At 30.4% G+C, this 18,645-nt stretch overlaps 2 protein-coding genes across 6 annotated transcripts in view; one reads left to right on the top strand and one right to left on the bottom strand.

Moving 5' to 3' along the window:
- The window catches only part of Usp12-46 (Ubiquitin-specific protease 12/46), a 47,568-nt gene extending 38,590 nt beyond the window's left edge, over positions 1–8,978 (top strand). The window contains exon 9 of the mRNA XM_076506427.1: positions 8,943–8,978. Coding sequence (XP_076362542.1) covers positions 8,943–8,963 — 21 coding nt within the window. The 3' untranslated portion in view covers positions 8,964–8,978. The remainder of the gene's footprint in view (positions 1–8,942) is intronic.
- A 1,725-nt stretch (positions 8,979–10,703) lies between these two features.
- The window catches only part of larp (La related protein), a 93,037-nt gene continuing 85,095 nt past the window's right edge, over positions 10,704–18,645 (bottom strand). For all 5 annotated transcript variants that reach the window (XM_076506421.1, XM_076506420.1, XM_076506419.1 and 2 more), the window contains 2 exons: positions 17,341–17,991; positions 10,704–14,894 (listed from right to left, as the gene is read on the bottom strand). In XM_076506421.1, coding sequence (XP_076362536.1) covers positions 17,377–17,991 — 615 coding nt within the window. In that variant the 3' untranslated portion in view covers positions 10,704–14,894; positions 17,341–17,376. The remainder of the gene's footprint in view (positions 14,895–17,340; positions 17,992–18,645) is intronic.

The raw sequence follows: 18,645 nt of genomic DNA, 5'->3' as shown, positions 1-18,645 counted from the left end.
TTTCTTGAGACACTATGAAATGGACTTGAATCTATATTTATTGTAAAAAAATATTAAAAATGGTCTATTTGTATTAATGCATGACATTTGTAGGTTTTTTAGAATGCATTATTCTATTAAATTTCAACAAGTCCTTAAAAATTTAAGATTCCAACTGCATGGACAAATTGTCAGTTTTGCTACAGAATTTAATTAATTCTAAATATGCATCTTCCAGTATGTTTAACACTTTATTTATAAAATTATGCAGCTTTTCACATAAAATGTATTCACTTCTGTAAAAGTTTTAAAAATTCCCTGAAAATCATGCGTCTGTGCAAGACTTCAGGAATACCTTCATTGACATACAAGCCTAGACATCTGTTGATTTTTACAGAACAGATTATCAAAAATTAGAATACAACACAACTGCAGTTATTAGGGAATTTTTTGACCATTAATATTTTTGGATATTTCTTTTGTGCAGTCACTTTTTTTTTTCATGTGATAAGGAACAATGTATGTATCGTTAACATTCTTCTTGCTTACCATCAAGAATTAAGTTACTTTAACATTTTATTTTTTTTCCTAAGTAGGCATTCTTCTGATTTCTTACAGCATATTTACTTCTCATAAGGTCTATGGACTGTAAGATGAAGCCCATAACTGTAAAATCCTAATACACAGTTGCCCTATTATACTTTTAGTTAAAACATATTAGGGGAGCTGTAATCGTAATTGATTTATCTGCATCATGTCAAATGCAATGCAATAAAAAAATAATTTTCACCCAGGCTAAACTATAAATAAGTGAAAATACTTTTGTTCACCACTCGAGACTAGTGTAGATGCTGTGGGTCTGTTAATATCATCCAGAATATTGGCAACACACATGTGACAATGAACTATATGGATTTGAATTTTCCCCAAGAAGAAATCTGGCCAGAAAGGAAATCTGTACTTTTATTCATGGTATGACACTCATATTCTCAGGAGAAGGTAAGAAGTGAAAAATAAACTTAAAAACAAAAAGGTGGGTTTAAAAGGCATGAAAAATATAAACCAACAAGAAAGCCAATTTGACCATGTATACACTTCATCTCTGCTTAATATGTTGTGCCTTTTCATCTTCTTAATGGATGGACTAAGCCTGTTAATGTATTACTACTATGTTACCAAAGATTATGAAAAATAGTAATGCAATGTGATCTTAGTTTTAATAGTTGCAGTGGACAGTAAGGTAATACAAATACTGTGATATTATTTATTGTTATAACTACCTAGATTTTCATGTTTGTATAATAATTAAAAAGTTCTTTCTGAAATAACTTTCAGAATGAAAACACTTAATTGAATAGTCTCAAAGTTTTATTTTTGATAAAGGCAGATAACTTTCACAGAAGCAATAATAGAGAAAACACTACCTTATCTGTAATATATCAGAATAGAAAAAGCTGATTATTAACATTTATTACTGAAACAGAAAATCAGTTGTGTAAACTGTACGTTTATGCCAGAAGTGAAATATGTAAAAGAACAAGTATAATTTAATTTATTTTGGCTATGAATATACCATCCATAAAATTTTACTACATAGAAAAAAAGTTTTTATTCCTGTGACAGGGTCTGGATAAAAACCTAGAAATTCACAATAGATAATTACAAGATCTATGATCTATGACACAACGTTTCAAATGCACTCTTTAGATCACTCAGTAGGTCTTTAATTTACCATATGTTTTCCTCGTTCTCTTAATAAGGCAGCAAAAACTAAATAAAACATAAGAAATGCATGCTGCTCGAACAGACAATTGTTGGAAAGGAGCTAAAAGAGGTGGTGTTATCTTGTGGCCTACCTCTAATCTATCACTTCAAAATCAAGGAGCTAGCCTAGAAATGACCCCTCATAGCATGATGTGAAATTCAACAAACCTACTCATAGGCTTTACTAAAATTTATTTGTGTCTTGAACTCTTGTACCCAGTTGTTTTTGAGGTTTCTCTCTCTCTCTTACTTGTTTTCAAAAAAAAAAAAAAAGGTTGATCAGTCATGCTCCAAGATGCAAGTATCAACTACTGCAGTCCATGTCTGCAAATGCTTTTACAGATAGTTATAATTATTGAAAAGTGTTTGTTAACACACAAGATTACCCATGACGCTACTTAGGTCTCCCACCTCGAATGAATAAATCTGCTGCTAGACCCAATTTCAGTTATTTCTCCAGATGGATACACATATCTGCCTTCAATCTGAAATGTGATTCCATTAACAAGAAACTTCACAAGTTGTTTGTCCAGTCAACACATTCTTTAAACCACTGACAATGGCTACATTGCAGGGGTGACTTAAATGAACATCATTATTAGGCTTTGAAAAGTTGGCCTTTTCATCAAATGACTGTTTCTGGTTATCTTCACGACATTGTTTCTTTAGCTGGTAAGTTGCACTGAACCCTTATTGTCCTGTAATAATCCATCCTGTCCAGACCAGCAGCCATCTTTTTTGGTTGTCTAAAATTAAATCCACATCTTACTAGTTGTACCTATAAATCTCTCAAAGCTTAGAGCAACAACCAGTTCAGAATTCTTATGCAGTTTCAGAATTGTATGACTTTACTCCTGCTGTCATTTCTGTCAGTTCAACGACAGCAAACACAACAATTCTCTGTGCAACTGTGCAAGGACAGTGGGTTTACATAGTTTCTCTTCTATGGTGATAAACATGATTCTATATTCTCTACTATAATAGTTTTATGCTATAAGATAACAACATACTACAAAGACACTTGACTAATGGACAAGAATTTCAGTGTGGCTTTTTCATTCTTCAATGAAATATACATGCTGCACATGAGAAATTTCTGTATATTACCATTCTGAGTTTCAACTGTTTCTAGGTACTACAACCATAATCACCAAATCTGAAAATGTATATAAGAGAACAATATTCTTAATGCATAAATTAATTTTCCTTGGTATTTTGTAATCCCTATATAGAAAAAGGGTAACATATTAATACAAAAATTAAGTTAATGTTTTAGCTTAATTCTGTTTTATGCATACTTGTATATATTTAGGTTATTCTGAATATAAATAATATGCCTCTAGTGGATAGATGGGCACTGTGATGGAAGCCAGGAAAAAACAAAACTAGTTCAACCAAGATATGGTCAGTATTCCCCTTCACAGAGACCAGTCTTATCTTATGTGAACTTTTAATACTGCAATACTCTCTCAAACATATATGCATAATCTTAAACAAGTGAAAAGAACACAGGCTAATAGGAAGATTTTTTTGTAGAATTAAGGACATATGAAGCTCTATAATATTGAGATGTAACAGTTCACTTTGTTTGTCTATGACATCCATAATGGTAATTGTTAAAATTCATTAAAGTTGTGTTCTATGTTGCCACATAATCAACATAGAAGTCTTGAACTGGTTTTGAAAAAAGTGTTAAGTCTTGGTTTGATGCAATTGACCTTTAAAGAAGGTGCTTACACAAGCAACCAGTGTAGCTGATGCTACAAAAAGTAGTTTATACATAAAGTACAGTCCATCACCTGCTCTGGAAACTCTTAGTGATTTCAGACATGCTCGGGTAGCACATAATAAACTTCCAAATGAGAACTAATACTCTGAATGGCTATTTAAAAATTTGATTGGGGACTTTAATACCTTTCAATAGCTCAACTAGTTGTTCTCATATCACTGTCTTAATAAAATTTATTGTGGGTTGAATACAAAGTGGTTATATTAAGAAAATCATCAACACCAATCAGCATATAGGTTAAAAACAAAGATTTTAAATTCAGAAAATTTTATTTGACAACCATCAACAATAAGTCATTTATGGGGCTGCAAACAAAGTGCTCAAATTTAGAAGCTGTTGACACATTTTGCCACTGATAAATGTGTAAGCTCTAGGATTATTTCTTCTTTGAACACACTGGTTAAGGAAAAAAAAGTTCAATTTCTCACCCAATTGTTGGTAAAAAAACATGTTTTTATTTCTTGCATGTTCAACCAAACCTACTGCAGCTTGTCCATTTATTTTGAAATGAAAAGGTTAGTCATGAAAGAACTGTACAAATGTATACTCTTGTAGATTAATACTGAAAAACCTAGACGTTATAGATCATTTTAAGTAATTAATCAGAACATCAGGCCCACCTAGCAATTTGGAACATATATAAACTTATAAATCCTGAAAATGTAGGTTGTAGCATTCACAGTAATGTTATTAGCAGACACTGTTTTAAAACCCATAACCATTTACAATAACTTTAGCCCTGATTTTACCAAAAAATCTCCCAGAGGGTGGGCCTATTAACTCGGGGCCTCTAGTGCATAGAGAAGTAAATGAGGATGGGTAATAATACAACAGTTGTACTTTGACCTTTCTGATATGGTATTCAGTTATACATTAGATGGGTACTGCCAGAAGGTTGCAGATTAGGAATGTGAACATTTACTAGTAATCATCTTCATAATAATTTTACAGCAACTTTATTGTGTCTAATATTACCACTTGCAAACAAGCACAATCAATGAATTGTGAGAAGGTGCTCACTATGAAACGATAATCTGAAAAGATTAAGATACAAAACTAAAATTAAATATACTGATGAGACTGAACTTAAGGTAGGCAAGTAAGTCAGAGAATGTTCCTACCACGTGATTAATGGAAATAAGGCAGATATATCTGGATATTTTAATGACGAGAACTACGTATCTCTATCTCATAAGTTTTCCTAGTAAGATTAACACATGAATGAGAAGGTTAATTTTTTTAAATGTTTCTTCTTGAAATCTCTTATTTTTGATGTTTGAATTTACTCCTCTCTTTCAATAATGTTATAACTAATTATTTAAATACAATATTGTTTTATTGAAATTTAAATTTCTGTAAGTATAATTGTTGAAATGAACTTACAGTAAAATTCTGCATAATAATAATAAAAAAACAATATTTTAATATACCCAGAAAAAGGACTTAGGCCCCAACTTTTAAAATAAATTGACAACATTACTATCTGTTCTTTTAATTTTCATATAAACTTTAGTAACTAGTTTTATACAAAAGCATCACCATCTCCAAAAATGATTTTCATCATTTTTCCCGGTGTAAAGCCAATTAGCTAAGAGTTGCTGACAACTGGTCATAAATTTTGCATTGTGTTTGTCAAATTAAATACAGCAAAGTGAATAGCTTTAATATGGTTATGTTTTGCTAAATGATGGACCGTAATGAAGTATTATAGTGTGGGCTGCTGTTTGTGTGGAACCTAATTGTTCAATGTCAGTCTGTATGTCATTAGATCTTAAAGGGTAATTTTCTGGGTAATCATGTACTGCTCAGTACATGAGTACAGTAGAGCTCTCATGTACTTCAGTATAGTTGAAAAAAAAAGCCAGTCCAAGAAAACTAAAAACTGTTGTATATTAAAGAATAATGTTATCAAACCAATTAATATAAATATATTCTAATAAAATAAATATTCTCAAATACATTATAGTCTAAATTTTCATTTAATTTAATTTGGATTTCTCAATATTTTGACTAAGCTAATATAACAGGAAGGTAAAGTGAAAGTTTGTACTTAAGGCTTTGAAAGTATGTCATCATCTCAGTTGATGACTGCCTTTATACCTTCAGGCCCTCAGGAATTGAAGTGTTCTCATTAAGTGCAATTTAGAGAGCCTAAGATTAAGTTTTATGGTGTTGATAACCTTGAGGTTCTTGTGAAATGTCATAAATTTAAGCCACTTAAGCTACACACGAGTGCTGAGTCCAAGCTGATCTTTCCCTGTTTGCAGGTAAAATCAAAGAAGAGATTTTGTTCATTCAAGTTAACCTGTTCTTTGACACCAAAGTTTCAGGTATTTTATTCCAAATGTGTTAAATATGATTACGCTGTTAATGGACATTGACAGGCATGCAAGACCTGAGTCTTACATCTGGTAGCACCAAACAAGTTGATGGTGCCAGATGCATCAGTTTTTTCTAAGAGGAGAGAAAACTGTTTGGAACTTAGTTTGTATTAACTATACTTTTTTTTAAGTTATTCATTTTTTTAAGAAAACTCCTCTACAGTATGGATATATGACTGAAGAAACACGCATTACACAAGAAAACCTCAAGTAATGTGCAAATGCAGCCTAGTTCTAGTGAAACTGAAGTTAGAGAAAATAATAGGTCACTACGTATTCTTTGTTGTTCAAAATTATCAAGTGAAGTTATGAAACCATTGAAATCGAAACACCACTTGGATACCAGACATCCAGAATACTCAAGTAAGCTAATGGATTTTCACAAATAAGAAATGTGAAACATTTTTCCAAACAAGTAATTTCACACTTTCTCCACACAATCTGCCACTGAAAAGTTAATTGACCTTATGTGAAATTTCAAAACTAACAGCTGAGGCAGGTTATCTGCATACTATTTGCAAAACATTAATACTGTCTGCAGTAAAAATAATTATGTCTCGTGTTCGTAGAAAACAAGATAATCAGTTGAATTTATTGTCCCTATCTAATAATATAGTGAAGGTAGAATTGTGGATATGGTGAAAAAATACAGAAGAAAATTATATGTTGAGTTCACTGTGGTCAGTTTTTATCGTTACAAATGGATAAAAGCACAGACATAGCAGATAATGCCAAATTAACGTGCTTCATAAGATATGGTTATAAGGACACAATTCGTGAAGATTTGTTCTTGTTGGAAGTTGTTTAAAAATAATAATAGTGATGAAAATTTTAATTTAATGAATAATTTTATAATTCAGAATGGTATTCAGTGAAAAAAAAATGTGTTGGATTTGAATACCAATGGTGTTTGCTCAATGGCAGGTTCACATATAGGAGTTTTCCAGAGGATCCAATCAGTGGCACCATACTGTGAATAGATGCACTGTAGCATTCACAGAGAGATGTTAGCTGTGAATAAGATGTCCTTACTTTTGAATTCAACTATGCAAGAATGTATTAAATTCATAAACTATATAAAATCTCATTCGTTGAATTCCAGAATCTTTACTGCTTTGTACAAAGAATTAGTTTGTGAACACAAGCATCTCCTATTACACTGTGAAGTTCAGTGGTTATCAAAAGGAAATGTCTTTAAAAGACTTGCAGAAATGAAGAATGAAGTTATCTTGATTTTGGAGCAACATCTCCCATCAGCAAAGGATGCAATATTTGAATTTAGAGACAGGTTTCTTAATTTGTATTGGTCAATTAAGGTGGCCTATTTATGTGATAACTTTAGCTTTTTAATGCATTAAATCTAAATTTACAAGGTGCTAACAAATATTTTTAAACTCCAAAAGATAGAAGCAGCTATATATATATAAAAAAAAAATAAAAAAAAAATCGACTTGTGGGTACATCCAGTTGAGAAGAGAAATTGTCTTTCTCTGCTTTTAACAGAACTACAAAACTGAGATGAAGAAGGTAATATCAATCAAAGAGCATCATTTGGGACTAATACCATGCTTGAAGGAATATTTTTCTCCAATTAACAGCAGTAAAATGTAGATCAAGAACCCTTGTACTGTTGACACGAAAAAATGACGAAAGATTATAACTCGGTGAATCAGAAATTTATTATATTACTGAGTTACCCTGTAACATTGTACTAAAAGTGTTTTAATTAATTTTTGGATAAGCAGTTGTGCTGACTATCCAAATTTATTAAAAGGAGCAGTGAGATTTCTTATGCCCTCTATCACAACTTATAAATGCAAATCAAGCTTCTCAACGTTGGTCTTCTTAAAAAAACAAAAACATATTAGATGTAAGCCATATTTGAAGATCAAACTGACTCTTTTCCTCTTGATTTGAAGTTGATGAAAAATAGAATCGTCCTCCTCATGAGGTAAGTTTATTTCTTAAGAGAGCATTAATAAATATACAGTTTACGTAAAGGTTAAATAACACTGAAGTATAATTTATTTATTTTCACACAGTAGTACTATAAAACACCCGTAGATTTTATAATCAATGATGTACTGATAGGACTATTGCTTCCAGCTTGATGTTAAGTCTTAGCAGATTATCTAATTAGGTATTTAAGGAGGCTGGGCTTCATAAAAAATTACAAAAATAAACCAGTTCCTATTTGGAAAAGTTTTGGAAACACTGCACTACATTATATTAAAGCAGTGATCACATATACCTACTTAAACTACTTTTTAAGAACTGAAGTCCTCTTGTTTTATTTAATATTCAACTTCAGACTAATATAAGATGCCATAAAAAAACAAAAAACAAATTGTAGTTACAGTATGTAAATACTACTTTTATTTTTTAGGTTTTGAAATTTTTAAAGTTTTATTGCAAAAGAGTTTTGAAAAAAACAATAATAAATCTTAATTTCTTTATCATTCACTAGAAAAATACGTTTTAGATATCAAGTCAATTTCAATTTAGTTGATATTTATTAAGATTTTTTTTTTTGATAAGTTACTTTGCAGATAGCAGTTAACACCACTTATATGATTTTATCTATAAATCATAACAGTGTCTTGTTACAAGACAATTTTTGGACCTTTCTGACCTGTGGTGTATTACAAACTTAACATTCTCATTTATTTCCACTGTTCCTTCTTTCAGGAGCTCCATCTAGTCACTTTTCCAGAAATCTATAAATTACTGCTCTCACCACCTTGTTCACTCTACATCGACATAAAGAATGTATAATCTACTTTAGTAAAATGCTATTTAAATTTTGCACGTTTTTATTCTCAAAACCGTATTTCATTAGGAATTGTTCAGACTGTTGAAGTGTGCGAGTGGAATGCTTTAGGAATAGAATTACTTACCAAGAAGGAAAATCTTAGAAGAAGCAAAACATAGATGATTATATTCTTTACAGTTGATAGTTTGAGCAAATATTAACCTGCGTTTTTGGATTGTAGTAATATAAAAGAAATTGATAATTGCATTATTTTCAGGTGAGACTCCTGCTTAGCTAACTCCACAACACTAAAATCTGTCTTTCCAACTTCTCTCCTTGTCAAGAGTTTCCAAGTGGGTATCTCCATTATATATAGTCATGTTGGATATCTCATGGTAACACAATTTAACTACTTTCCATTAAAATGGTAATGGGTAACTGACTGCTTATTGATATAAATATGGATACTGTCAGACTCAGTGCTTGTAAGAAAATTGCCTTCAATCATTACTTTTCAATTACTTTAGACACCCCTTAATAAAGTTGTTTGGTTTTCCATTGTGGCATGACTGTTGTGGACAGAGGTTGAGTAGCAAATACGGAAACAGGTTATTTTAATGTTTTCTCACGTGTCTATTGTAAAGTTAAGGTTCTTCCATAAAGTATGGTCCTATCAGTTTGGGTGCAGCTACTTTACTAGAGAAGCAACTTTTGCAAATGCTGTAGTGTGTTCCAAGAATCTAGCAGTATTACTCTTAGTAACATATGACAGTTGATCTAGCAATACTTTAATGTGGTGCTCCATTCAGCTGATGGTTCTTCAGCTGCCAGAATCAGCTACAGTGGACTAGTCTAATACCATATTAAATCTCTGATCCTCATACGTGAGAATGTTTATAAGGTCAATCTACTTTTATTAATTAAATGTGTAATAAATATAAAGTCCACTCCACCACCTTTCCAGTACATTTTTCTTTTCATATTCAACATAATCAGTTACTGAACGTTTGCACTAGATCTATAATAAATTTAGTGCAAATCACATGAATAGATTAAAAAAAAAAAAAGATGTAATGAAAATTTAATTAACCAAAATTACTATTTTTTAGAGATTTTCTACCTTTTCTCCACTCTAAAAATTATGAATTCAAAAAATTGTCTATACTAACTGCTAATACAAATGGCAAAGAATCTGTTAATTGTGACTTCACTGATAACTACAAAACAGATGTAAGGTAAATTTACTGTGTAAACTGATCAGAAATTCAGCTGTACCCTACACTTCACTGAGCAGAATGTGGTTCCATTAAAGGACTATTAAAAATGTTTAGTACACCTTTGATAAAACTAAGGACTTTTTAAGGACTAAAAGGAAATACTTAAATCCAATGTCATCACAATGTGACTTTTACTTAAAAAGCATCCTATCATTTTTCACACACTCATATACCTAGTCACATTACACATTGTTCCAGTAGAATTTCTGACAGAACTTGCTGCTTTCACTCAAAGAAACTGCATTTCATTATGCACATGCACTACATAATGTTTTGGAAGAAAATACAATAATACTGTGTAATGCTTATGTATATTTGTAAACTGTGTCTTCTTCAAGTTTTTGTATTAATTTCAATGTTGATTACTCTCATGGCATCCAAATGGACTGGGAAAGATCCTAACAGAGCATACAGAATGAAAATAAGCCAAATCCTCTGAAGCTAGATGTACATGTAAAAGAGGTTGGGTACAGAGTTAGTTGTAATATGATGTGGAGGTAGAATATCAGAAAAAAACATGATAATGCAAGAAACTAGAAGCTATGTAAACTACAGTTTACCACATGCCTTGATAAGTGACCTCAATTCTTAAATGAGTAATTCACTTCTCAGCTTTCTTTCATCTTTAATAGTAGAGTACACAGAGAATGATGTTACTTTAGTAACAAGCATCAAAGTGAAGTCTGTTTGATAAAGGTACTGTACCACTTACTTTCAGTGTTAAAAAGTTCTTTATGTAAATTAATTAAGTGCACAAAAAATATTTTTTTCTCTTTAATCAGGACAACTAAATCATGAGCACTTTATTAACATACATAATTCATAAAAAGCACCTACCTACAAAAAAAAAAACCCTCAAAGAATTTCAATGTGGAGATGTAAAAATAGCATCCCTAAACACTAAATCATCTTTAACATACAAAAAAAAAATTCCTTTGCTGACAGAAATACACACACTGAAATAAAATTTTGAAGAAAAAGTATCTTGACCATTCTAGGTTTCATGTCCTTTGCAATAGGCACTTCAAACATTTACAGTTTATCCTTAGATTTAAAATTGGTGAGCAAGAAACACTAAGCTATGTACAACATAATTACAGGCATGCAGTTAACCCAGCTCTACTGTTTGTTTCTTTACTTTAAAGATGCATGACTGTCTCAACAACTTTTATCATACTAAAGAAATTATAGAATATAAATTTACTGACTGGATAATGGATTGCAGAATATTCTATGAATGAGACAACAGAAGAAGTGTGTGGATATATATGTGTATATATACCCAACAAAAGGACAATGTCTCAAGAGAAAATTATTTTCATCTTTTTTTTTTTTTTCTTTCTTCCTAATAACTGACATTGAACACACACTCAAGAAAGATTACTGTGAACTCTTACACAAGAGATATCAGGAGAACAACTTACACAGATAATGTAAATATCTCAATGTCATGGAAACAACTAAGATTCATCACTAGTGTAAATATTTAGTTTTATATAGTACTCGCATAGGTTTCAAAATGCTAAAACAACATGAAGTCTTTGTTTTCACAGAAATGCTCTGTGGATTTCAATATTGGAATGAATCAACTTATACGTAACCACTTATGTGTATCTTTTATCCATCATTCAAGTAAGTCCAAAAATGAATTTCTAAATGTTTTTTTTTCATATATGAAATATTACGGAGTAGGGGTTGTTAATCACCAAGTTGCATATAAAGAATATTTATAACAATCTTAATTTCAGTGATAAATCTACTGTAAAAGATGGACAAATGAGACATGTAATAGCATGCACCTATGTCAAACTACTAATTTAGCTTTGCAGTAATACTATAAAAATAGTACACAGTATAGTAATGATCTTGCCTTCCATAATTATTCTGTTAGATAGTTATCTTATCCCTAAACAATAATTTCCTTTTACCTTAAGCAACAAAGGATCACATGAGCTTGACTAAAAGAGAAGAAACACGAAGAAAAATCATATATTATAAGATCTGCTGACACACTAGAACTTTTCAGCAAAATTATAACTTTTCACTAGTGCCAATATTATATTCACATTCATAAATAAACTCATAATTATCTCCACAGCAGTTTTAACTTTCTTTTTTAATAGCTTAAATGCAAAAATTAGTATGTTATCCAAAATGAATTGGACACCATCAGATGACACAATTTTATTAGAATATGACACGTCAGAAGCAACCATGACAATCACATCAAACCAAAATTGTCCAGTTTTATGCTACTGACAGGCACGAGGCAATTATATTATTATTCAACCTGTCCAACTGGAAGATGAGTTATACACAACTGACAACCTGGCATGTTTTTGCAAAAGTCTGCAATTCTTTTATACAGATACATTAGTCTCAAGTTAATCCGTGGTCTTAAAAAAAGTAAAATCCACAGCATTGGCATCAACAACAGTTATTTTCTATATATTAAAATTTTCAAAAAAACTTCTGATTTTATAAAACAGTCTGTTATTACCAACTTTTCCATAGTATGTAATAATGGTTAAACATGCCATATACATACATCTAGATGAGCTACTGAAGCACTTTTTAGTCATTTTTACATATTTGATGTGATAAGAAACAGTTCTTATAATTTTAATCATGCTCAAAGTCATAATGGATCAACATAAAACAAGAGATTAGACATAATAAAATGTGTAAAAAGGAGAGACAGATTGAACAAATTACACACTTTATGCCTAACTGTTTTAAAACTTAAAGAATTTGCCATTAAGGAGTTTTGAAACACTATAAAAACAAGGACAAGATACGAGTATAATGTAGTTCTGAACACACAGCTTAAAGATAAAACATCTTTCCATGTTGAGTTTTCAAACTGAAAGATCTTAATGCATATAAGGTCGTATCTCAATTAAAATTACAAAGTCCAAATAACCTATTAAGCTGCATATAATATTTTACTTCCATTAAATGCTTTTAATAATTTAAACACTCATTAAAACACTGTACTTTTACATTATGTGGTTAATAGTAATTTCATCATTTGTAACTACAATATGGAATACACATGCACATATAAAAAGCAAAAAGACATTTTGGAAGAAATGCCACAACAGCACAGGTAACAATTTTCTTCAAAACAATATTATATCAGCATAATAGTACTTGCTTCTTTAATTATATATAAATGACATGTATTTATAGATGTTTACAAATTTGAAACAAGAAGCCTAACATGAGAGATAAATTCCTAATGAAAGAAAAGGGTATAACATATAAACCACACCACACCTGCTATACCCATAAAAGGTTTAAAGATAATAAAATTTAAAAATAATTTCTTTTTTTAATTTTATTTGTGAATTTAACCACTAATGTAAAATATTATGAGCCACAAATTTAACAGTGTTTGGATTCATATCAACTGGCAAAATAATAAGTTGTTTCATGTTTCATCACTTAGAAGTTTGCTGTTATTTATTATCACATCTTCTCAAAGCTTTCATTCTCAGTTATCAAACAATATGCTCATATTTATGGTTATAACTGCATGACGATTCACCAACAGGACTTCAACCATCTGCTATATTACAACTTTGTAGATTGATTGAACAAGTAAACTGACCACATTCTTAACTGGGGTATAACAGACAAAGCCACAACAACCCAAGATGTAATGTTTCAAAGAATCAAATAGGTCTAGTCATATCAATAAATTTAAATGAAACAGGGATTTTTCCTATTATTTACTGTTGTTTTTGTGATACATAAATGTAGATTAAGAAAATATTCTGTGTACTTAATTTCTACATTAATGTTTACTATAATGTTGGTAATTTTTGAGAATATAAATTCAGCTTTAAAACATTATTTAACAGTTTCATTTGAAGTCTGATTTATCCTTTTCTTTCTGACCAATTTTTTGGCAAAAATATATCCAAACAGGAAAACTATAAAACAAATAAACTACAACTTTTAAAACAAAGTAAAACTGAATCATACTAAACAACTTGTCTAGATGTTTATTTAAGGGCCATAGATAGTTGTGTATATATGTATATATTCATTTGTTTTAAAATTTGTTTTGTTTAGTGCTCAAAATGTTGTGATTTCTGGATACTAATGTTTGATAATTGTATAACACCACAAAATTCACTCAGATATGCCTTATTACACAATCATTTAAGAACCAGCAACATTAAACAACTGCAAACCCTTTTGAGATCAGGCCTCTTTCAGTAAAGACTTAAAGAATGTCCAAACAAATACCAATATTTTGAGGTGTTACTGGAAAAGTCATTAATTCTGTAAATTATCATTACATTCATATATGTACAAATTCTACATATTACTTAAGTTTTACATTAAAAATATAAAACTTGCTGTCATTATTGAAAGAAGAGCCCAACAGCAACTCAACATATGTCCTAAGATAAATGAAAATAGGTAAGCTTGAGCAATATTGGATCAAATTTATGTAGTGTTTGGAATTTTGTTGCTTTTAGTATAAAAAGCAGAATATACAATGATTAAGTTCTCAGTAATACATACATATTCATTTATCAATAACTTTAAACTGAGTTTTGGATAAAAGAACAACATAAGTTCTCTCTCTATAACACAAAATGTGGAACTAATATTTAATTTCATTTTGAAAATTTTTCACCAAATATACATATCCAATTGATTTAAATTTCAGTGTTCGTACATAAAACCACTGAAAATTATCAAGTTACTTACCATTAATATGCACTGCAGTGTGAAATGATACCAATTATTTTAATAACCAACAGTTGCCGAAGAAGCAAAAATAAGCATACCAACTTTAAGCTGACAGAAGATGACCACAACCTCGCGGAAAGCCAATAACAATTACATATCCTTCAGATGATGGAAATTTTGTTGAACAAAAATTCTGTAACTTCATCATCAGAGAAACACGGGCTCTTCTGGTATCTTGATATCTGGAAAAAACAAAACAAAATAAAACTGGTTACATCACCTCTCAACCTAAATTAAATTGGCTTTAACATTTATTGAGAAAACTAGCTTTAGTGGTATATAATACACTGATATTAACAAAATATATTATGTACAACATTAATACTTTCTGGTCCAAACATCTGTTTGTAACTGAAATATTAGTATTTATTGTCAAAAGTACATTATGAAACTAAAAAGATTTTAAAACAGTAAAACAACTTACATAGTTTAAAGGCTACTTTTTCACAAAACAACTACATCATTAGTAGTTTATTTCAGATGACAGGATGCTAACAATCAAACAAATCTACAATTTATGGCACCCAACCCTGGACAAAGGGCCTCAAGTTATGACTATAAATGTATTGCGTGTGGAGGTTATGTATTCAGGGGACCTTTATAAGTTGAAAAGCCTAGGGCAAATGAAACCCTTAATCTAGACTTGATGGCAAGAGTGTTTTCCATTGGGTCAATTGGCTTGATACGCTGAATTGAGAACAGAAAAATGTACAAACTTTTCAATCACAATACCCTTAAAGTCAACATCCATTAGATACAGAAGTAGCAAATACATTTCTAACTACTGAGAATGGGATTTAAAGACAAACACCATTATGAAGGTCATAAAGCACCTTTCAGGTGTCAAGTCTAAACATGCATGTTATATTTCAAGTTTTAAATTAAAAAATCATAATTTTGACTACTTAAACAACTTTAACTCAAGCATATTTTATAACATATTTCAACAAATTTCTATAAGTGTGAGCAATAAAGTTAAGAAACACTTTCACTCCAGCACAGCTCCAAAAAGTTCATCTGTAAACAATGCAATTAGAAGTTTTCTTTACAATACTTTTTTCACTTTCTTGATAACGAAAAACCCACTTGAAGTAAAAATGTATCTCAAGATGGCTGATATGGGTATTAAAACTTTTATTACAATAAAATATAGATTACTGTTTCAACCTTCTTAGGTCATCTTTACGTTTACAAAGAGAGTTTGCAACTGAATGTTGCCAGACATGTCATAGGAATGAAAACATACAACACTAAAGTCCATACTAAGTAAAAACTACACTGACAAACACAACTCCAACATTATTTATAAAATACAATGCAACAACTGCCACGACGTCTTTATTGGAGAAACAAGCAGAAAAATGGAAACCAGATTCAAAGAACACAAAAACAACCTTCACATGTTTCTGAACACTGCAAATCAAATAAACATAATATAAACATAGAAAACACCTAGATACTAAGTTGGGAAACAAACAAACACAAAACCAAAGAAGTTCTACTTATGCAACAACTCAAACCAAAATTAAACCAATATAAAGGAAAACTTTATACCTATACTAATTAATAACCTGACGTACACTGCAACACTATCTACAATTCCGTACCCATTTACACTCTTGTTCCTAAGACGATAGTCACTTGCAAACTCTCTTTGTTAACCTAGAAGTCAAAACATTGTTCTCTATTTTAATAAAAGTTTTAATACCTATACCAGACATCTAAAGATACTTTTTTCCCTTTGTACATGCTAAGAGCAAATAATCATCTATGTCTTGTTTCTTATGAAATTTTTCCTTCTCTTTTTGTGGTTTTATCATTGTAGCACTAAATTTCAATCTTTTTATGATGTTATAACATTAGTGTGAGCAATTGCTAATGAACTCCAGTTTTGAAAATGCTTAAAAGCATCATTAATTACCACTGAGTAAATCAAATGTGATGATCAATAATTTAGTTTCATGAGAAAGTTACTAGATGGAGCTTCTGCTGAGATTAACACAGGAATCTGAAAGGAAGTTTAGAAAACTTAGGAACAATATACAGATCCACAAATTTGTTTATAACTTAAATTTTCTTGAAAGTATTTTTCTCTTAAACTATATTTATTTGAAAGCTATAGAAATTTTCATTTGTAATAAGACATCTGGTAAGATTGTTAAAGTTGAGAAGTTAATTATACAACAAATAAAATAAACACAGGAATTTATTTAAGATTCTTCATCATTTGAAATGAAAGTAAAGCAATAATAATTTAGAAATTCATTAAAATTTAAAAAAGGGAAATAATCCATCATAGTGCCAATAAATTAAAAAAAAAATTATATACTTGTCCCTAAGACCCAGTATTCTAATGTTTCTCTGTAGATGTTTATTAAAATTATAAAATAACAAGCTTTAGGGTATCTGAAATTAACTTATGTTCGACTCAGAATTTCTACATGTATAAAGAACTATTAAAATGTTGCTATTACCAATTTTCATTTATGAAATATACAATAACACACATTTCTAAAGTAGAACTGCAAACAATTTTTAAATACATCTTTACACGCATTAAAACTGATGCACCTATCAGTTTTCAAAAAAACATTTTGTAAAATTGTTAATGATATAAAGTAAACTCACCACTGTAGAAAAATCGTATCTTTCTTGAACTTCTGATTAGTTAATGTTAGAGTTATCATCATTCTCATCAGCAATCTGATCTCGAGATAAATCTTCAGTTTTAATTTTGTCCACATTTCTAGTTCCACATTCTAGTGGGTCTTGAATGCTTGAGGGAATGACTATAGAGGGATTTTCTAACATCCCCACAGTGCCATGTGGTGTACTGGTGTCTAATTCTTTCACAGGTAGATGGGGTTTGCTGTTTTCTGATTGACCATGTACATATTTTCCTAACAGTTCACTGCTACTTGAACCATCAAAAGTTTTTCTGGACTGTTTTTTAGGTGGATTACGTTTATGTTGATTGTCACCACTCGGTTTTCTGTTCCGCAAAGAAGTGTGTTTGTGGGGTCCAACGGAGGTCTGCCATTGCGATTTATGATTTTGGCTTCTACCACTTTCACTAGAACAAGCATTCCTTTGTCCTCTCTCTCCTGTCACAAAAATGCTGTCATGATGATGTCTCTTTCCACATGATGATTCTGATGGATATTTTTTTCTGCTTGTAGTTTTTACATTATCTTCAATATTTTTATGTTCTTGGTTTTTGTATGCATACTCTTTCCTTTGCCTTTCAGCTTCTTTTTCTTGTTTGGCAATTATAGCAGCCTGTTTAAAGACATGTTAAGAAAATTATTGCAAAATATATACAGCAATATAGCTTACTTTTAGTGTTTTTATGCAGATAACTTTTTAGAGCTGCAAGTGAAATGAAGTCCGAGACAAGACTGGGAATATCTTTCAAAAGTCGCTTTTAAATATCTCTTTATAAGTTTACAGGAAACACTAGACAACAGTAACTATTGTTTTTATTCTGTTGTAGACCATTGTTATTGAGACTATTTGTGCTACTGCAGAACTAATTAGGTTGGTTGAGAATGCAGATTAAAATAATTAAATACATATCTGACAGTCATGTAAGATGTGTTCAGCTGTATTGGCCAAATAAAAACAGATAAGGTTAAACTGTCTACTTACAAACACAAGATTAATCAATAAGCTATTCCACACAGTACATGTCCATGAAATATCGAAAAAAAATTTATAATTGCTTTATGGAACTTTCAGAATCTCACTTTAAAACTATTTATACTAAAGACAAAAACAGGACTCTTGTATCTTAAGTATAAATACATTTCATAACTATTCCTATGAGCAAAAAATATTTATTCAGTTACAGTAGATTTACTTCACACATACAAACCAAATATAATCCATAATGTAATATTAATACAAACTTGGCATTATCTTACTAGCAGAAGT

The sequence above is a fragment of the Tachypleus tridentatus genome, chromosome 6, assembly GCF_004210375.1.
Source record: "Tachypleus tridentatus isolate NWPU-2018 chromosome 6, ASM421037v1, whole genome shotgun sequence".
Classification (NCBI taxonomy): Eukaryota; Metazoa; Arthropoda; class Merostomata; order Xiphosura; family Limulidae; genus Tachypleus; species Tachypleus tridentatus.
This window is presented reverse-complemented; position numbering and strand designations above follow the sequence as displayed.